Here is a 22,194-nt window from a genome sequence, read left to right as displayed (position 1 = left end):
AAACTTATCTTAATAGTATTGATGGACAAAAATGATGTGAACAGTCAGATCTTTAAGAGTCATTCGTTCATTTTCTACCTCTTATCCGAACTTCTCGGGTCACGGGGGTCGCCTGTGTCTATCTCAGGCGTTATCGGGGCATCGAGGCAGGATACACCCTGGACGGAGTGCCAACCCATCACAGGGCACACACACACTCTCATTCACTCACACACACTCACACACTATGGACAATTTTCCAGAGATGCCAATCAACCTACCATGCATGTCTTTGGACCGGGGGAGGAAACCGGAGTACCCGGAGGAATCCCCCGAGGCACAGGGAGAACATGCAAACTCCACACACACATACAAGGCAGAGGCGGGAATCGAACCCCCGACCCTGGAGGTGTGAGGCGAACGTGCTAACCACTAAACCGTACCCCCCAACCCACCCCCTTCTTTTTTTTTGAGTAACATGGCAACAAAACTTGACTTGCTCTCCAAATTCCTAGAGGTTTCAATCCGGTCGAGTACGCCGGGTTCCGTGTCTGGTGATGCTCTGCCAGGCCTTTCATCCAGCTCTTTTCAGTTCCTGGAGCACTTTGCAGCTCAGTTGGATTCATCTCAGGTGATTGACTTGGCCAGTGTAAAATATTCCACTACTTTGCCTCATAAAAAAGTTTATGTTGCTTTAGAAATATGCTTCTGATCGTCCTCCATCTGTACTCCGGAGCTCTGTGCGATCACCACCGAAGCATTTGGCTGATCAGATCATAAGCGATTCCTTCCATTCTCCATATAGTTCTGCTTTGTACAGCCTTTTTCTCTAATCTGGTCTTCCCCTTTTTTGAGGCTTCCCCATTGGTTTAAATCTTATGGTAAACTCTATATGGTAAAGTCTTCTATTGACTAGATACACCTAGCTGCTAGAAGGTGTTTTTGAAACACCTTTGTTGTGAAGGAGCCTTTCTTCATCAGGATAAGAATGCTTGGGTGAACCTACCACAGTTGTTTTGTGTGGGTTTTCCCAGGTCATTCGGTTCATTCTTTTTTCTTATAAATGTAAAAAATAGTTGATTTTTAGCCACAGCTGATGTTTTTTTTCCTGACGCTTCATTGGCGGTGACGGCTTTTTGAGAGCTCTCATATCGAGTAAACATAAACGGATTCCAAATGCAAATGCTCCACTCGAAATCAACTCAAGATCTCAAATTAGTGAAAGAGAAAGTGACAAAGTGACGTACGGCTAAGTACGCTGACCCAGACTCAGAATGTGTTCTCTGCCTTTAACCCATCCAAAGTGCACACACACACACACACACCGTGAACACACACCCAGAGCAGTGGGCAGCCATTTATGCCGCGGCGCCCGGGGAGCAGTTGGAGGTTTTCGGTGCCTTGCTCAAGGGCACCTCAGTGATGTCCGGCCGAGACTCGAATAACTCAGACACTAATAACTCAGATAATAACTGTCGATGTCCAAATATTTATGGGCCAGACAGTAAGTATAGCTTCCATTAAAGCTGTGTGTGTGTGTGTGTGTGTGTGTGTGTGTGTGTGTGTGTGTGTGTGTGTGTGTGTGTGTTCTTACAGTAATCGTGTATGAAGTAGGGCTCATGTGCTCCAGGTCTCGATCCAGTGGGCTGAACTGCTGGTACAGGTTGCAGGTACGATTCCATAACACAGGAGGCTTCAGGACAAAGCCACAGTGACCATTCACCTCAAACAGAGCAGTGTTCAGCTGCATGGGCAAATCTGCATGTTCACAATAAAAAAATGTCTCTTTACAAATTGAACCAACAAAAAAAAACAACAAATTATTCAGGCTCAACTGTCACTGATCAAGAAAACAAGTGTTCGATAGATCTGCTGGACGCTCACCGTCGGTCTGGTAGTTGAGGGCGACAAGTTGGATGCCGTGCAGCCAGAAGCAGAGCGGGTTGGGGTTGGCGGAGTCGATGCGTGTGGCAGCAGGGTAGGTGCGCAACAGCTGGCGCTCCGTGTGCCCGATCAACCTGGCAGAGTAACGACGACACAAACGCTTGGCGGCATTCTCGTTCACTGATGAGATGTGGTAGCACTTAGGCGTGCGGATGATGGCGCTCAGGGAAGGTGTTGTACCCGTCGCCGGCATCGCCTGCTCCTCCCAGCTCGCCCTCGTGCCATCCATACCAGCTGCGAGGAAACAGGATGCAGCAAAGGTCATGATGATTACAAAGACAGATCGGAGGAACGTGTGGAGGTCTAAGAAAACCCTTCCTGAGGTCTATATAGTTCTGATGAAAATGACAAACATTTCATCTGCTCAGGGTCTAGCATTATCCCCAAAAGGGGCAGGAGAGAAAACATCAGGGAAAGAATTTACTCCAATTCCCATAAAATCTCTCAACATTCCTACAGTACCTTGTCATCTGTACCACGGTTTAAGGTAATATGTACAGTATAAACTTCAGCTGAACACTAACATATCTTACAAGATATAAATCATGTACCGGATTTGGCCGAGTGGGCACTACGCTTGTCAAGAGGACAGCTACTGCATTCTATTCTGTTGAGCGCATAAATGGTCTGAATTCTGGTCAAGTGAAACTAAATTCCTATCTGCGCATTTACACAAGGGTGGCCAAGAGCCACTTCCTGGCGGCATGCTGTGAGAGAGGACTTTTTTTATAATGTGCTTTTGGGGGACTTTTGAAGGGGTGGAAAAGTTAAGCGAACGTTTCCCAGGGGGCTCTAAGTGGGTGTTCTGTTTCCTGTGTGAGCCATGCACAGTGCTGCAGTACCTTTCCCTGAGCCGCGCACCAGCGTCACCGGCTCGCCAGGGCTCCCACGGACTGGGGCGTTGCCAAAGATGGATTTTCGGCTTTTGCGCTCCTTTCCTCTGCTAGAGCCCGAAGGGGAGAGGGTGGAGAGGCCTAGTTCCCACACACACACAAACAGAGACACACACAGGAGCGTTAGGGTTTGGCCTGGAGGGCAGTGGTCTCCTCAGGCTCCCACCAGATTGGAGCTGATTGTTTGTTTAGCCTGTGCTCAGGGGACTGATGATATTTCCATTCAAGTTGAGCACCTGATTCTAATTTAACGCCATGGGAGACTCTAATGTCTTATCATGCTCACTGTATAGCTAATGCACAGCCTTCGATATAACATCCTATACACATAGAAATAACCGTGAAAGGGGTCACATTTGAAATATAAGGATACACGGGCCGTCGTCTGTTTGTCGTTGTTAGACCGTTACAGCAGAAAGCCACAGAACATCAGAGAACGTTAGCAACTCGTGTGTTCATCTGTCTGTGTTCACAGAAAGTTTCACAGTTAGTCTGATTTGACTGACTGAATGCAGACATACAGAAATTACCACGGCATCCACGAAATTCCAGGGGTTTCGTTACCACGAGGTAAAAGTGGGCGTGTTTCCGGAGGTCTTGGGAAAACGCCCTCTTTCCAAAAAAAAAAAAAAAAGAGCATACAACGAAGGACAAAACAGTCGTACAGGCAGATTTATTTTAGAAAAACGAATAAACAACCAAAAACTACAGTTATGGTCATGGTTAGGGTTAGATTATCAAATAGGCCACGCCTACCCGATGACGCAATCTCTGTTACGCTGTTCTGAAATCCCTGGAAATAAGTGCCTGCCAAATTACCACAGTTACTTAGCAGCACAGTCTGAAACAAACCTCTCTCATGAGTTATTGAATCAAAGCCATGAGATACCACGAGCTATTATCTTGCTTGGTGTAGTTTATTTTATCACAGTGTTCTAAAGTTCCCAAATTATATGAAATATTCGAGAAAGTATGGGTGGAGAAATCGATGGTTTAGATCATTTCTCTGACCACAAATCATGAGATCCTTGAGGGACTGAGTTGAGAGAGTGTTATGTTCACACGATGACTAATTAGACCCCAGGGTTACCTGGGAATTTGATCGCTTGGCAGTAGATGACGAGGTCCGAGAGCTCCTGAGCAATCTGCCTGCTCTCCTTCTCGTTCTGCGGCAGGTAAAACTCCTCCCCCAGCTCCATGTCAAACATCTGCACAAGAAGCAGAGTAAAGAATAAAGATTGTACGGTATCCTTTCCAGACCACAACGCTACAGTAGAAAGACAGAAGCTCAAGCCTACCTTTCCTTTACTCCCTGCTTTCTTTATCCTCTTTGGCATCTCATCGTTGGACTCGTACTGCAGCTTTTCGGTCGACGATTTCCCCTCCGGTTTGTCATCCAAGATGTTATCTGTGCATAAGCGTGCGAGAAATCATGTGGCATGATTGTGTTGTTTACGCGTCACACAGGTGATCACACAAACACACAAAGCGTAAGCACAGATAGATTTTCCTTCACATTTCAGTTCAAAGCGATAACGACGCCGGTGAGGCGGATACAGAACAAAAAAAAAGAAGCGAACAAAAAAAAACCTTCGCTCAAACGTTCTATGCTGTGTGGCGGATGGGAACAGGCAACGTGAAAGGAAAGAATCCCTCGTCTCTTTTTCAGAGAAAGGAGCACGGCAGGGCCTGAGAAACCAGATGGCTTTGTTTTTATTCTCAGATGAGCCAGTGCCGCTAGCAAGGTCACATCGCTTTCAAAAGAGTTTGGACAGAGGGAAAGAGAAAGGAGACGGGGACGGGGATGGGGTGAGTGGGTGAGGGGCAGTGATGCTTACACACCACACCAGCAGTTTGAGCATAATCACAACACTGCTTTAGCATTTTAAGCAAAAATCCACAGCAATGCGCTTGTTTATAATCGGTCCTGCTTCCTACTGCGTATTCCTTCACCTGTGCAAATCAGGGCCAAAGCAAGATGCACACACACATGCGCGCACACACACACACACACACACGCACACACGTTTTACCTTCCTGGCTATAAGAGGCAGTGGAAGCATTGAGGACATCAGCTACAAGAGGGGAGAGATGAAAAGAAAAAGGGCAAGGGAGACAAAAGGAAGGCAGGAAGAAAGACGGTTAAGATGAGTAAATCCACATGCTTCGGTATAAAGATGTCACATACGGAAAGGGCGGGAAAAAGAAAGACCTCACACATCCTGTCAGAACCTACCCTGCTGATTAAATCTGCGAGAACCAAACCTACCATCAGACAGGGACTCGTAGTCATAATCGTACTCGTCTTCCTCCTCTTCTTCCTCTTCGTTGTTGCCAAGAGAACCAGCAGCAACCGCGCAGTTATTGGCCTGCGCTTGCATGTGTGCAAGCTGAAGAGCCTGAACAAATGAAGAGAAAATGAAAGTCATTGAAAATGTAATAGTTTGTCCTTATTGCGCTCATCTATCCTCAGCGGCTCGTTCGTACTCCGGAACGATCCGGTACAACACGTTCTCGAACCCGCTACACAATTAATGAGAATTAAATAAAGAGCTTTAAATTGCAGGAGGTCTGTAAAGATGGACATTTTTCAGATTGAATGCATTTACTGCGCCATTGTTTAAACCCGCTGATCTTTACAGGAAGACGGCAAAGCGAGCTTAGGAAGAAGCATCAGTATAAACACTTATAACACAAAATCTTCAGTACAGAGTAAAAAAATAAATAAAAAAATCACATACATACACATATTCACACACACATTCACATATACACACACTTATACACAAACACTTATACACAAACACATTCACACACTTATACACAAACGTATATACACACACTTATACACAAACACATTCACATACACACACACACACACACACACACACACACACACACACTTATACACAAACACATTCACATACACACACACTCACTTATACACAAACAAATTCACATACACACACACTTATACACAAACACATTCACATACACACACACTTATACACAAACACATTCACATACACACACTTATACACAAACACATTCACATATACACACACACTTATACACAAACACATTCACATACACACACTTATACACAAACGTATATACACACACTTATACACAAACACATTCACATACACACACACACACACACACACACACACTTATACACAAACACATTCACATATACACACACATACATACACACTAACATACACACACACTTATACACGCACATTTACATATACACACTTATACATACACACATTCACATATACACACACACACACTCATATACACACACACACACATACAAGCACCTATACATAAACAGACACAAATTTACACACACACACACACACACACACACACGTACATATACACACACATACGTGTGTAAACATCAAATGTACATACATACTGATTTATTTGATTGTTTTTCTCATTTTTCGTATTTTAATTCTATCCTGTTTCTTTACATTCTTGGTTTTCATTGTTGGTCCTCTGACTTCCTTTACAGGGGATTAATAAAGTTACGTCTCTCGCTCATTCTCAGTAACTACCATCAGAATTTAAACAGTGTACATCTCTCTCCACCTTCTGCTTCAGAATATCCACAGGGGCCTGATGTGCCTTCAGTTTCTTGTTCTTGAGTAAGATCTTGCCCCTTAGCTGCCATGGTGAGGGGAGCAGTGGGTCATCAGAGAAATCGCTCTCACACAGAAACTTGGTTACCAGCTTGTCTCCGAACACCACCTCCAAGACACATACGAGAGCATGACGTCACAACGTGAATTTTACAATCAGTTAAAAAACGTTTCGGGGATTAAACACGACGACTCGACGCACCTTGAAGATCTCGGCCATTTTGCGCTGCTGGGGCAGAGAGCAGTGGTTTTCGATGGACAGGATCACCGGCATCTCGGAGTTCACGAAAGCAGACCGGTTGATGGCTTCCACTACATCCTTTAGGATCAAAAACAATCAGGAAAAAAAAAAAGATACTGAGAGCTACGAGAACCAGAAGCATGGGAATCTCTCTACAAACATACCTTGAAGGGGATTTTGGTGGTTAGCGTGTGCCCGTGGTAAATAACTGGCATGCCGTCATCACCGTCCCAGCAGTCGAGCTCGACGCTCCTGCATCCCTGCAACAGCACCTGCAAAGTATAATAAATACTTTCTATTATATAGAAAAACAATTAATATAGATTAAGTACTGTTCCATACCAAGTGCATTTAATGCCAATTTTTTTATTTCTTATTTTTGCAGTGACTGAAATCACAATGCAGCATTCATTCATTCATTCATTCATTCATTATCTACCGCTTATCCGAACTTCTCGGGTCACGGGGAGCCTGTGCCTATCTCAGGCGTCATCGGGCATCGAGGCAGGATACACCCTGGATGGAGTGCCAACCCATCACAGGGCACACGCACACTCTAATTCACACACACACACATTCACACACTACGGACAATTTTCAAGACATGCCAATCAACCTACCATGCATGTCTTTGGACCGGGGGAGGAAACCGAAGTACCCGGAGGAAACCCCCGAGGCACGGGGAGAACATGCAAACTCCACACACACACAAGGCAGAGGTGGGAATCGAACCTCCAACCCTGGAGGTGTGAGGCGAACGTGCTAACCACTAAGCCACCGTGTCCCGCCACAACCCAGCATGATCAAAATTATTTTTTGGGAACCTATAAATTAGGGCAGGGTTACTGATCAGAAGGTAAGGGGTTCAGGTTAAGCCGCTAAGATACCACTGTTTGGCCCTTAAGCAAGGCCCTTAACCCTCTCTGCTCCAGTGTGATGTACTTCCTAACCTGTATATGTGCTGTGCTGGACAAATTGTTTTCCATCAGCGAAAGGTTCTAAAAATAACAAGCCAATTCAAATCGAATAAATATTCCGAATATAAATTGATAAAATTAATCGAAAATGAAATTTATATTTATGCCGAACAAGCAAGCCGATAAAAATAAAAAAATAAAAAACCCTTCCTAATGGTTATTAATTAAACCCAGACACAATAACATTGCTATGCCTTGTCTGGTTCTCAAATGGCAGCAATTGTTCAGCGTGATTTCACATGAACTGCAAGGACAGCTATAACATGACATATGGTCTAAAGTTCACTCTTTGCTCCTTGTTCTGTGAAGGATTTCCACTTGAAGTTGGAGCGTAACTTTTTGGTATTTTATATTTGGTATTTTTGATATTTTAGGGGCAGCGGTTGCTCAACTGGTTAAGGCTCTGGGTTGTTGATCGGAGGATAGGGGTTTAAGGCCCAGCTGCCCTTGGCTGGGCCCTTGAGCAAGGCCCTCAACCCTCCCTGCTCCAGGGGCAACCTCCTCAGTTGGGGAATGTGAAGAAAAGAATTCCACTGTGCTGTAATGTATATGTGGGAATAATTATAAAAAATAAAAAAAAAGGCTGATGTTCATTAAGCTACAAGAGCATTGGTAAGATCAGTGTTGTAAGAGTAAGAAGGTCAGGGGTTTAGTCTGTGTTCCAGTTCATCCCAAAAGGTGTTCAGTTGAGTTCTTCCACTTCCACTTCCCATATTGATTATTGCAATGCCATGTTGGCTGGGAGGTCTAAAGCTACCCTAAACAAATTACAGGTAGTGCAAAATTCAGCGGCTAGGATACTCACTAGAACTAAGCTAAAAGATCACATTACTCCCATTCTGGAGTCCTTGCATTGGCTCCCCATTAGGTTTAGGGTTGATTTTAAGATTCTGATGCTCACCTACAAGGTCTTACATGGGTTGGCTCCTCAATATCTGACTGAGCTTTTAATTCCATATATTCCATCTCGCGACCTTCGTTCTTCTGAAACTGGTCTTTTAACTGTACCTTTAACTCGTTTAAAATCGATGGGAGATCGGGCCTTCTCTTCACTAGCTACAAAACTTTGGAATTCTTTACTAACTGAGATAAGGCAAGCGACATCTCTTGGTACTTTTAAATCTCAACTTAAAACTCATTTTTTTGGGGTAGCTTTTAATTTGACTAATTTGTAATTTTACATAGTGCTTATTTTATAGTCTATCTTGTTGTTTTAATTTCAATCCTTATATTATGTCTGTACAGTATTTTTCTTGTTTTTATTTTGCTTTTGTAAAGCGCTTTGAGATGTTCTTTTAAAGGCGCTATAGAAAATAAAGGTTATTATTATTATTATTATTACTACAGCCTTGGCAAACCATGTCTTCACTTAGCTCTGTGCTTTACTCACAGGGGAACTGTCATGCTGGAACAGGTTAGAGTTAGGAAAACTAATCCTATAGCATAAAAGAGACATTCAATACAAGAAGATAGAAGACCCATGGTCAGGGGTGTACATACTTTTGGCCTTACAGTGTATTTCACATTTCTTTACATGATGTTGCCACAGTGTGCTATAATATGGTTGTTGACACACTTTGTTCAATGCTCTACAAGTTACCAGAAAGCTTTATCATGTTTCACATATGGTGTCATGTCTTAAGACGTCTTGTCTCGAGGTTTGTAATCGTCCATTTCTGACTCTTACCTGACTGTATAGCTCCACCGACGACTCTCCTTTCAGCTGGTGGCCGGTGAGGTAGGTGTTGTGCGACGATTCGATGTAGTAGTACGAAAGCGGGTACTGCAGCTCATCCGAGTTCACTTGAGACTCTTCGTTTCTGGAGGCGAAGTTGTCCTTGTCCATGAGGAACCTTAAGAAATGACATGTCACCGCTTTTACTCCGCTTTGGTTTCTTTAAGGTTATTAATGATGTTTGGTTTCTGCAACGTTTCAACCGTTGGTTATTTCGGTTCTGGTATGAGAATGTAAATCATCTGTGAGTCAGAAGAAGGAGCCACAAACCTGGCGAAGCCCTCGAAGGACATCCAGCCCATCTGGCGCATGCTCGAGGAAGGCTCAAATTTCTACAGTTAAATGGAAAGAAATGACATGGGTGATTACATCAGCGTGCAGTTTGGTGTTCCCTAGTGATTAGTCTCTAGTGCCTCTTTTCCACCGGAAAGAACCGAGTGCTGGTTCAGAGCTAGCGCTGGTGCTGGTTCAGAGTTGGTTCCACTGGCGAACCTTCTAAGAACCGGTTTGCCTTTCCACCAGCTAGAGAGCATCACAGTGCCGAGTGTGACGTCACTGTATACGTGTCACGTGTCCCAGCGACGTTACCGCAGCAGCGGCAAACACAAACACAACAAAAATGACGGATGTTGCTTTACTGTTAATGCTCATGGCTTTGCGAACCTACATTAGCATCCAAACGCGGCGAATAAAACGTGTACGTGCGGCTCCGTGTAATCTGTAAATGGAGGTTGTAATCAATAAAGTACGTAACGTTATTTTAGCGTTAACACAGAAAAAAAATTTAGCCTTAGCATGTAGCTACCTAATATCATGTGTGGTGATAATGTATCATATCGCGGTAAAGTAAAAGTGTATTAAACATTAGTATACTTAAGGTACATTATCAAATATGCTAACAGTAGCCCCGCACACAGCTCCTGACGCAAGCGAATCTTAAGTCTAGACCAGCAACGTTTTGGTGCTACTTAAGAACCACTTTTCCTGGTTCGGAGCCGGTGCTTTGGCGGTCGAAACAGAAAGAACTGGTTCTAAATTAGGCTCCGAACCTGCACTCAAACTACCTCGGTGGGAAAGGGGCATAAGTACTTTATCCGGCACAGAGAAAGCTCAGAACTTTGTGCGAATGTGTGTTTATTCAAAACCTTCAAACTAACAAACCTCATTTTTACCAATATACCCAAGGCAGTAAAGAATTTTAGGACCTCGATACTAGTGCTCACCTGAATGATGGTAAGGATCTCATCATAGGTCAGGTGTTCATGCTGGCAGTTGACCAGGAAGTCATTGAGCTGTGGGATGGCAAGGCCCAGCACTCCCAGTGACGAGTGCTCCACACCCGTGCCATTGGTCACGATGCTGGCGGCGGCAATGGCGTCAGAAATCTGCTTCTGGTTCTCGGACATCTGCTGGCGGGTGCGGATGAACAGGCCGAGGTCCGAGCCGTTACGGGTCAGCAGGTCTAAAGGAAGAGTGAAAGCCCTTAACAGATCTCTATGCACTGAAGAACCATCTCTGACTCTTGCTCTTGTTCACTAATGAGCAAGAGACTGAGGTAGCGGTGAGGCAAAACTCTCTGAGACTTGAGATTCGAAATAGAAACCTCTAAAGTTATCACATTAAAAAAATATTCTAGATCAGCACAAACCTAGGTCAGGCTGAAGCCCTGTGATTTTGTCGTCGATTCTCAGCGTGGTGTAGAGAGGCACGGAATCCGGGCCGGAGCGGGTGCAGGGAACAGCGTAGGTATCAAACAGGTCCTTTATATCCTTCCGACTTCGGATACTGCAAACCAGACACATACGCAGGAAGATTGAATAACTGAACAGCTCAGAACATGCGGAACACTCAGATCATGTTCTCACACAACAGAAAAAGATGCACCACCTGAATGACTTGAAGAGCTCCACGAACTCGACAAAGCTCATGATGCTGTCTGAGATCATGAGGTTTTGGAAGCCACGGAAGCAGCCTTTTCCACGGCCATGCCAACTTCTGCTACTCCATGCCCTGAGGACAGGAAGCTCAAACAGTTAGCATGTGAGCCCTTATTTAATCCCTTATCAGGTTTTCTTATTATCCGTTTAAGACGTGGTTCATTATAAAAACAAATAGTTCGTTTGCCAACCATTCGTTGACTTCTAACCCTAACCACTCATCCAGTGTGTCGAGTAATGCGAGTGGACTTACCCGGGCTGGCCTTTGGAGGTGCAGGGAAGGACGGGAGACGAGTGCGGCCGGACAGGGGTGGAGCTGTTCACTAAAGACGAGCAGGACGGGGAAGAGAAGGAGGAAGTTCCTGGGGACTGGGTTCTACTTGAGAAGGAGGATCCAGGGGTTCCAAAGGGGCTGGAATCATCTACAGATGAGGACCAGACCAACACATTCTAATATAAAATTTCTCTCATTATTTCAACCAAACAACATTAAAAACTCCACTGACATCAACATCCTAGTCATCGAACAGCAAACTTCTATTGACTGTTTTTATGTAATCGTTCATTTAACATGTAATCAATAAAATCCAAAGTCTGCAAAGCTTTAACAATCCACTGTGGTCTCAGCTTCCTGTTAGCTTTCTGATGTTTGTAGCTCATTCACCCCGAGTCTCCACATTGTTGTATGTTCTGAGATGCTTTTCTGCTCACTATGGATGTAAAGCGTAGTGATGCAAGTAACCATCAGGTCATTCCTCTGACCTCTCTCATCAATCAATCTGCGTAAACTCTTTTAGTGACTTTGACGTGACGTACGGCTAAGTACTGTGACCCATACTCAGAATTCGTTCTCTGCATTTAACCCATCCAAAGTGAGCAGTGGGCAGCCATTTATGCTGCGGCGCCCGAGGAGCAGTTGGGGGGGTTCGGTGCCTTGCTCGAGGGCACCTCAGTCGTGGTATTGCTGGCTCGAGACTCGAACCCACAACCTTAGGGTTAGGAGTCAAACTTTCTAACCATTAGGCCACGACGTCCCCCGACTTCCACGACTGTTGTGAGTGAAAATCCCTGAAGTTCTACTCAGCCTATCTGCCATTAACAACCAGGGTGAAAATCACGGAGATCACATTTTATTTTTCTTCATTCTGACGTTTGGTGGGAAAATGAATCCTGTACCTGCGTGATGATCTACATCGAATAGATTTCCTGCCTTTTCTTAATGATGTTTAAACGTGTTCTTAAATAGATGCGAGAAGTCACAGGCAGATTTTTTTTTTTGCCCACAGCACCATCATTAGGCAAGTTTTACCAGACAACTTCACTGGTAAACAGTAAAGGTGATAAAATCCAGGTTTTCCTTACCGTTCTCCTCTTGCTCCACGCTGTCTAACGGATCTGAAGATCTCCTGCTCAGCGCTTCCTTACAGCTTTTTGTCTTGCGTGAGATCATCTCGTCATCAGTTGCATCCCCGCTGTCCCCCTGAGCACACCGCAGTAATAAAAGATGAAGGCCAACTCGAACAGTTACGGAAACACCTAGCAGTCACTTTTACCACTACTTACCCTCACGAGGGCTTTTTTCTTCTTCTTGGCATTGGAGCTGATGCCCAGTGGGCTGTTCTTCTGAGCGCTAGTCTTTTCCGTGCTTCTGCTGGCTGAGCCCATGTTCCAGCGCCGACCCCCGAACAGCTCAATGGCCTGAGCCAGAGTCGGTCCTTCAAATTTACCATCCTCCTAAAAGGAGATTTTAGAAAATCACCATTTTAACAATTCACATTATCTCAAAGCAGCTTCACAGAAGCATAGAAGCATCATAAAAATAGTAAAGTTTAAAATTAAGTTACTGCTTATCTCCAACATCTATCCCTAAGGAACAAGCCTGAGGCGGTGGTGGTGAGAAAAAAGTCCCTAAGATACAAGGAAGAAACCTTGAGAAGATACTCATCCTCATATGGGTGACGGGGGACAGGAACTAATGTAAATTCTGTCCTTTCTACAATGGTTTATAGTCAACGACAGTTTTTCTTTGCCACTGGTGCCTCAGGCTTGCTCATAAGGAATTCATTTAAATTTTGCAATATTGAACTGGTCCAAATTTATAGTCACCAGTCAGAAATTTCTCGAAGGAAAGACATTTAGTGACAGTTAGTGTATAGAATGGTTCATGTTACCACATTTTTAACGCGGCTAGTAAGCATTCGAATAAATCCAAAAAGCTGCTGTCTGCTCGACCCTATCTGGCCTGTTGGTAGCGTAAATGTACCTGGTAGAGGCTGACATACTGTCTACGTAGCCACTGCAACCTCTGGTCCGGGAACCTCTTCATCTTCCTGATGGCACTAATCAGCTCCCGCAAACCTTCGTACAGCACGGACGCCGTGTGCCGGGGTGCCACGAAGTGCAGCAGCCTGTTGTCGGTAGTGTGCAGGCCATAGAGCAGAGTGACTCCGTTCTCCTCAGGACTCAGACCGCACAGTTTGTGCTGCAGGCGCACGACGTTGATATCGATCCCCGGGTGACCCATAAACACAGCTTTGACGGCACTCAAGTCGAGGACTCCTTCAGTGAGACCACACACAACCGCCTGTCCCTGAAGAAGAGAATCAGGTACCGTTCCCCTGCTCCGGCTGCTCGGGGGTTTGATCCACGTCAGGGTGCAGTTGTCGGGCTGAAGGCGCAGCAGGCAGCGGGCTGTCAGGTGGCTCTCCTGCTCGTAGTGAATGACGGTGGCACCCTGCAGCAGGAAGCGATGCATGTCGGACGATAGCGAGAGCACATACCAGGGCACCACCTCCGTGCCATGACTGAAAGCGCCTTCCGGTTCCTCCGGGCTCTGTAGGTCCAGATCTCGTGGCTGCTCGGACAAATCACCTTCGGAATCAGAAAGGTCCCCGACTAGAAACCTACGTGGAAGGATAAAGAAGTAGATATATTTCTAACTGTTCTCACTTCTTGATCGCATCACGATTTGGATCGGTGCACTGATGTACGACAGCAACGGCTTATTTAAAATTATCGGTTGCAAGAATCAGAAGGCTTGGTTAAAAAAATCACGTCATGGTTATGTGAACACTTCAAGATGCTGTTTACTGCTCCAAAGGAAATCTGGGTATTATCTGGGGTGCATCTCAATCAGCTCTCTAGCTCCCTCTGTGGTGAATCAGTATAATGTGTGCACTAGTTCAGCCAGCTGTAAGGACTCCAATCTTTTGAATCACTGTAAAAACCTAATCATATTGAATAATCCGATTTTATAGCTCACATAAATTTCTTTATCACACATGTAACAGATCTTCAAGCAGGATGTAGGCTAGCTAGTGGATTTTTTTATTTTAAATAATTTAAACCAACATTTATACAGCATGTAATATTCAAAAACAATAAAGTTAAGCGATCCTTTAAGAGCCTCGACAGCAATAACAAGCTAATTACATATGCAGATGCAAGCTGAAAAACTTTGGAATGTAATGACATCATTTCCAGTCAGTGAACATAGTGAGCACTGATGGTGAACTCCCTGCTTTTTGCAGTGCATCGTGTAATTTAAGGAGTAAATATTTCAGTGAGAGAAAAAAGACAGCCCTAAAATGGCGGACTCCCGGATCAGTGTTTTGACTTGCTGATTGACTGATTAAGATGCTCCCAAATCACTGAGTGTGCGATTTCACCACAACAAAGATTAGCAGCGTAACATGCGAAAAAAAGCACCGCAATATTTAAGCACTCACAAATGCAACGACTTACACGACACGGCCTGACTCAGATGCTCTCCTTACGGACAGGAGCGATGCCACAAAAAAAAAGAGTAAAAGAAAAAAGAGAGAGAGAAATAAACAACGGTTCAAAATCCTCTGTAAATGGATCTCGCTTTTCATCCCCAAAGTAGAAAGACGGTAAACGTTGAACATTTCTTTTTATCTGTGACTGAGGATAAAGTGTTCTTTAGAAAGAACCGCCAGAAGACATCGAGCACGGTTTACAATGAGCAAAAGACAACACCTGAAGATTAAGACTCTCTCCTGAGACTTCAAAACATCAGGAACGAGGCAACAAACACAAGGAATGACAAAATCCAGCCAGAGCCCCATTCTGACACCACATTAATAACCAGGGTGCACTCCTTCCTCCCATAGCCACGTGAGCAGCAGCCCTGAGGACAAACACAGACCAAACCATGGGGGTTTCTTTCTCTCCAGGAGAATAATACACTTGTCTGAAATCCAATTCTTGAAACCCAGGAAAGAGTTTTATACTTGTTATTTTGGACAGCATGAAAAAAAAATTGTCTTATTTTTGTGTCAGTTGAATGAAAAGTATCTATAAATTGATAAAATCGTGTCTTCTATCAGTTCAAGGTTAGCACCGGTAAATGTCAAGCATCTAGGAAGGACTAAGCGAACGCACAAAACACGTGGTGCGAATGGACAGTCTGAATCTAAACAAATGTCCTTTTTTGGTGCCACAGTTTACTGGGAAGTACCTATGTTTAATCTGTTACACAGCCACGGGCTTTCGAACCAAGAGCAATAAAGCAGACACTCACTGGTTCTTGCTCCTGTCTCTGAAGGCGTCCTCTGGCTCGTCGGCCTCCAGGCTGCGATTGCAGCTGCGGATGGTTTGCAGGATGTTGCTGACGGTGACCTCCTTCTCGGAGCTGTGCAGCCCGTCAGCTCCGGCTCTCTGCACGAAATGCTGTTGCCCGTCGTAATCGGACACAAACTGGCGATGCGGAGGAGTGAAAAAAAAAAAGGACAATGTATGGAGTTCGTTGTGGAAAAGTTTCAATGATCTAACATCGATCGGTCAAACGATTTTTGTGAGGCAGGATGACGTGAATCGTGTCTATAACGTTTGACGTCCGTTTGCTGCTAATATCTGGTGAATATTCAGAGTACAGGCAGGTCTTTAATACGAATATGAATCTTAAAATAGCAATAACAAACGTCTTAAGACAATATCAGGTACAACCATGTAAATTTTCCATATTAACTACATCTCAAAAACCACATAAAATTTTTAACTAGCCAAAAAAAACATGTCCATTGGAAAAGGGAGACAATTTTCTTGGGGCATTATTCTTGCGATATATCTGGCAACAGATATCTTTCTGTCGCTCACAGACACACTGTCTGCACTCACACTTTATTTGTAGAGATTGATTAGATTTAATTCGGACTATTTGCTCTAAAACCACTTAAAAACCCACAACCCTGGAAGCCCTATCAGTCTCCACCACTGCCTTCCTTGGCCTCCCCTATCACCGAGCCCCCACTGATCATGCTAAAGGATGATTAGACTTCCATTACGATGACCGAGTGTGTGTTTTAAAGCTAAATCAATTTGCAAAGGCTTTTAAGCTGGCTTTTATGAAGGTGGTGTAAAAGAAAAATTCATCATCTCTCAACCGCAGTCAAGCCATATCTACATTAAGCAAAGTTTTATAACGATTATGGTCTGTTCTAGCATTCATTTCATGCAGAGATAAAATTTTCTTGATCCCTCATTAATCGTTACAGCCCTTACCTCGATCGAGTCCTCTTGCGAGTCGAAAGAAGGACGCAGCCCAATCAAGCTCGCCGCTCCATCCAGAGCCTCGCTAAGCTCCTTAAGGAACACTCCACAAAAGGGCACAACTTTACAGCCGGGGATGTTCAGGGCTCGATTTACTACCTTCTTGTATTCCGACGACGACTCGTGCTGGGCCATGGCATCCTTCAGGCCTCGCATGGTCTCGATGTCTGTTTGGTCCATGAACTGCCACATCTTTAAAACTTTGCGAGATCTAGGAGACAACAAACTGCTCAACTTCGTATTTCATCGAGACCAGGAGTGTGCCTCAGTCTTCTAAGCAAGCCGTAACATTAATAGAAAAGAATGTCTGGCTGTCGTTCTTTTAGCCGTACCTAAGACCTGCCAAGAACTCCATGACTGCGTTGTAGTTGCCCATATTCCAGCAGCATTTGGCTATGTGAACAAGGTGTGAAAAGACTTCTCTCTTCTCCTCCATTGAACCAGCAGTCAGGATTAGCCAGGTCACCCACGAACTGACCTACAAACCAAAGACACACTTAACACTTATGGGACATTTCTGTATAAACTTCTGTATAAACAAATGAATGATTTCTAGGTCTATAAGTCTAGGAATTAACGGGAATATATGGGAATTAATGGGAATATAAGGGAATTAACATGAATATATGGGAATTAACGGGAATATATGGGAATTAACGGGAATATACGGGAATTAACGGGAATATACGGGAATTAACGGGAATATATGGGAATTAACGGGAATATATGGGAACTAACAGGAATATATGGGAACTAACAGGAATATATGGGAACTAACAGGAATATATGGAAATGAAATGGGAATATTTTTTTTTTTTTAAATGCAGAGTTGTCTATAACAATGAACTTAAATGTAGTTTTAAAAAATTTTGCAGCATAATTTTGTTAAAAACAACAAGATTTAATGCAGTTTAAGTAAAATCTGTACCCTGCGTTCCTCGGTCACTTGCACACAGCACACTGCTTACTGGAAGGCCATTGAGGCCAAACCCCCTGCAGGTACTTGTATTCTTCCATAACATGCACAGTAACACTTTATTTTAGGGTCATTTAACTAGTTGTTTATTAACATGAATATTAATAGAATATTGGCTATTTATTAGTGCTTATTAAGCACATATTAATGTCTCATTCTGTATTGCCTTATTCTACAATCTTAATGGTACCCAATACCTAAACATAATAACTACCTTACTAACGCTTAATAAGCAGTAAATTAGGAGTGTTATGACCAAACAAAATTTATTTATGTTTGTATATGATATAGTTTATATAAATTTCCCTATATTTCCAAATAATTCCCATAAATTCTTGTAAATTTCCATAAATTCCAGTAAAGTTTCCAATTCGGAATATTTCCAAAATTCCCCAGATTAAGTTCCCGTGGAAATTTACCGAAAATTTACGGGAAACTTTCCGCCCCATTGCAACCCTACGTAAGTCTGATATAAGACTTAGTCAGGACGCTGTCGGCTTTCGGTGCGAGACGATTTTACCTCAGAATTTTAGGGATTGGTGACACTTTCCCATTTTAGGGATTGGTGACACTTTCCCATTTTAGATTCCTATGAACAAACCCTTGGGGCATTCATAGAGAGCAGAAATGGGTTTGAGATCACCAACGCTTTCCAATCAAAGTATTGCCCCTAGTCATCTAGGGAAAAACAGAAATACTAATAAAACTCCTGAGTGTCTACTTTCATATGAGCTTCATAATTACCACCTCTGTGGAGTCAGACACGACCAGGGCGTTCAGTGCTGAACAAAACAAAACAGACCATTTTCCTTTCATAGAGCAGAACGACTAATGAAATCTCATCTCCGTTTCTAAGTGTGAATGTTCCCTGTACCTTCATTTGAGATAATGACAATGACATTTAAAGAACTGGATCATCACTTATTTTTTCCCCTACTGAAGCTGAAATATTAGCCCCCTCCATTAAATGGCACTGAGGAAACCAGGGTGGAAATTAGAGCCATTCGTTTAGCGATTCGGTGTTCTGCAAGCCGCGGTTAAAAATATATAGAGCTGAAGGACGGACAACTTGTCTTTCTTTCTGACACAGAGTAGGTTTTGGGGTGAGAGAAGGTAAAGTTTTAAGATGAACAAACGTCTGCTGTTGCGTTTCACGACATTCCGTGAAGATGCCGGCGAGGACCGGATGCTCTTACAAACGTTCGGTGGGTTTACGATGTTTTGTCGCTATGTTTTCCAGAAAGTTCCATGCAATCCGTCGAAACGTTTAGGTACAGTATCTCTTCTGTTCAACAGACAAAAAGGGTCACAAAACCAAAAACATGTCATCCCCATAAATATTTTATATGCTCCAAAAAGAAATATTCGTCTGCTTTAGCTTCAAACGCTCCATGGTTACACAAACAGTTCCATAGATGCCTTGTGATGGGGATGTTTAACGCGGGAGGACCTGGACTGGCCGGGCTCGTATCACTTTAAGCACATTCCACTGATCATCCCGTCAATTACGCCGGAGAATCATGAAACCTCCATGACAGGCTCAGGATTCCAGCTAGCGTAGCCGGCAGGGTGGAGAGGACGCCAGGGTTCAGGGCTTGAGGACGAGACATATGCATGTTACGTGATCAGTGCCACTGCTTCACGGCGAGGCTGGTGATGTGTGTGGTGCAGAGACCATCTCGTGTCTGTGGTTGAGGAGCCATCTTTTGAGGAACAGTCTCTTGAGGATTCAAATCTTGAGGAACCATATCTAATGCCCCTTTCCCACCGAGGCAGTTTGCGTGCTGGTTCGGAGCTTAATTTAGAACCAGTTCTTTCTGTTTCGACCGCCAAAGCACCGGCTCTGAACCAGGAAAAGTGGTTCTTAAGTAGCACCAAAACGTTGCTGGGTTAGACTTAAGAACCGCTGGCGTTAGGGGCTGTGGGCGGGGCTTTGGGCGGGGCTACTGTTAGCGCATTTGATAATGTACCTTAAGTATACTAATGTTTAATACAGTTTTACTTTCCCGCGATATGATACATTATCAGCACACATGATAGTAGGTCGCTACATGCTAAGGCTAAACTTTTTTCTGTGTTAGTGATAAAATAAATGTGATGTACTGTGTATCGATTACAACCTCCGTTTATACAGATTACACGGAGCTGCACGTACATGTTTTATTCGCCGCGTTTGAACGTAGGTTCACAAAGCCATGAGCATTAACAGTAAAGCAACATCCACCATTGGTGATGTTGTGTTTGTCGCTGCTGTGCTAACGTCGCTGGGACACGTGACATGTATACAGTGACGGCAGTCTGGGCTCTGTGATGCCGATGGAAAGGCAAACCGGTTCTTAGAAGGTTCACTTTGAACCAGCACCAGCGCTAGCTCTGAACCAGCACCCGGTTCTTTCCGGTGGAAAAGGGGTATATAAGAACATTTTTATAACCTAAACAACCTTTTTCCTGATACAAAGAACCTTTTGTGCAATTCCTCTTCACAGAACCAGACCTCCTGACGAAGAACCTTCCATATTTAACTCATTAGGACTAAAACCAGAAGGGCTGTCCTGCACAAAAAAAAAAATCTATGAGCTCCTACAGAATCATCGAGAACCACAGTTTTGCAGAAAAAAAAAGGACAGTTTGGTTTCTCTTACCCAAGTTGCTTTGGAATTCTCGACGCGCTGTATCCGATATCCGATATAAAAAACAGACACGGATTCTGTCGCCTGGATTTAAACAAAACAATAAATCCAACACTTCATGCTTCATTGTTTCATTTCTTTTACTAAATCGGGTGCGATGCGCACGGATCATTCTGGAACCTCGAGCTCGTCAGGATTGATATTAATGATTAAAAACAACAACAAGCAGGTTTAAAGATCTGTGGTTTGCTGCTCGAGTTTGTAATCCCAGCACCAATGATGTGGAAAGGAAAACGATTTTTTTTCCCCCTTCTGTTTCTGCTTAATTCCGACGAACCCCAGCTGATACCCCAGCCGCACGATTTAAACATAAATTTAAACACGATTTCTTGCTTGTCCAGTTCAAAAGTGTTTTTTTGGGGGGGGGTTTTTGGCCAACATCGTATTAAAGGTGTTGGCCAAAAAAAAAACCCCAAAAAAACATTTCCTCAGTGACAGTCCATTAAGTCAAATCAAATTTCCTTAATCCAAACCAAGCTAGCTAACGAGCCGTTATACGAGCGGTTCAGACTAAACAAATACTCCAAGGATTCACTCTGTAGTTGTCGCCACAGGGTTGCAGAATCTATGCGCGAGATTAAAAGATTACGGTCGTAATTTAGTACTCTGTTGATTTGGGAGACTACACAGGAAGCAAAATGTGTTAAGAAGAGGAAGTCGTGCTGTCACGGGAATCTGCGCATGGCACACTCGGTTACCGCGAGGATTGATATCGGATATTAGCTCGTACTCAGAGCGGTGATGTTTATACTAGATGGAGAATTGGGATTCAAAGCCTCCTACGGTGGAAACGTTGGTTAATGACGGATTTCAAACATTTCAAAGTTTTATACCAAGGTCTGGCAGCGGAAATGAGCAATTCTCAAATCTGTACTTCCAGAAACGCTTTAAAAAAAAATGAAGCAGAAACGCCGCCAGCACCGTCGGGTTTACCCGTAGGATCCTGGTCCTGATGAAATCCTCTAGTCTCTGACATATACCCTGTAAATCTTTCGGTCAAACAATCAAACAAACCAATCAATCAATCAAACCCCCTTTTAATGGGGATCATTTCCAATCCATCTCCTTTCTACACAGGATCACAAGGAACCTATCCAAGTCTGGGAACAACCCACCTTAGACATTGTGCCAATGCATCACCAGACACAATAACACACACGATACAGACGATTTAGAGATGCAAGTCAGCCTACAATGCATGCCATTGGACTACGGAGGAAACCAGAGTACCTGGATTAAAACCTTGAACTACAGGAAGAACAAAAACTCCACACACAGGATTCAAACCATCAACCCCCCTAATAATAAATTCCCAATAAACCCCCCAAACATTCAACATTCAATCATTTAGTTGATTTAAAAACAAACATCTGAAAAGCCCCTAAGCCAGAACGTGGAAATAACGAAGTGAACTTGAGCAGGACATGAAATGAGCTCTGAGTATTATGAAGCTAGTATTAAAGATACTTCTCACAAAGTATGATGATCTCAAATCCAATATTGGACCATTTATCTATTGGATTATAGGAGGAACATCTTCCAAGGATTGACCTGATTGATCCTTCCAAGGATTGATTTTTTTAACTGTTCTGTCC

General features: G+C 43.7%; 1 protein-coding gene across 9 annotated transcripts in view; it reads right to left on the bottom strand.

Moving 5' to 3' along the window:
• plce1 (phospholipase C, epsilon 1) overlaps positions 1-22,194 on the bottom strand; it is a 78,768-nt gene that overhangs the window by 7,521 nt on the left and 49,053 nt on the right. For 7 of the 9 annotated variants that reach the window (XM_047817089.1, XM_047817090.1, XM_047817094.1 and 4 more), the window contains 22 exons: positions 17,266-17,411; positions 16,886-17,144; positions 15,906-16,081; positions 13,626-14,265; positions 12,926-13,096; positions 12,725-12,842; positions 11,616-11,784; positions 11,313-11,435; positions 11,074-11,210; positions 10,649-10,887; positions 9,696-9,757; positions 9,378-9,543; positions 6,878-6,985; positions 6,675-6,791; positions 6,423-6,581; positions 5,086-5,215; positions 4,850-4,891; positions 4,115-4,224; positions 3,907-4,024; positions 2,766-2,897; positions 1,864-2,157; positions 1,574-1,737 (listed from right to left, as the gene is read on the bottom strand). In XM_047817089.1, coding sequence (XP_047673045.1) covers positions 1,574-1,737; positions 1,864-2,157; positions 2,766-2,897; positions 3,907-4,024; positions 4,115-4,224; positions 4,850-4,891; positions 5,086-5,215; positions 6,423-6,581; positions 6,675-6,791; positions 6,878-6,985; positions 9,378-9,543; positions 9,696-9,757; positions 10,649-10,887; positions 11,074-11,210; positions 11,313-11,435; positions 11,616-11,784; positions 12,725-12,842; positions 12,926-13,096; positions 13,626-14,265; positions 15,906-16,081; positions 16,886-17,144; positions 17,266-17,411 — 3,780 coding nt within the window. The remainder of the gene's footprint in view (positions 1-1,573; positions 1,738-1,863; positions 2,158-2,765; positions 2,898-3,906; positions 4,025-4,114; positions 4,225-4,849; positions 4,892-5,085; positions 5,216-6,422; positions 6,582-6,674; positions 6,792-6,877; positions 6,986-9,377; positions 9,544-9,695; positions 9,758-10,648; positions 10,888-11,073; positions 11,211-11,312; positions 11,436-11,615; positions 11,785-12,724; positions 12,843-12,925; positions 13,097-13,625; positions 14,266-15,905; positions 16,082-16,885; positions 17,145-17,265; positions 17,412-22,194) is intronic. The other 2 variants (XM_047817091.1, XM_027163221.2) reach the window with 2 other exon arrangements.

Source organism: Tachysurus fulvidraco, chromosome 8 (genome assembly GCF_022655615.1).
Source record: "Tachysurus fulvidraco isolate hzauxx_2018 chromosome 8, HZAU_PFXX_2.0, whole genome shotgun sequence".
Lineage (NCBI taxonomy): Eukaryota > Metazoa > Chordata > Actinopteri > Siluriformes > Bagridae > Tachysurus > Tachysurus fulvidraco.
This window is presented reverse-complemented; position numbering and strand designations above follow the sequence as displayed.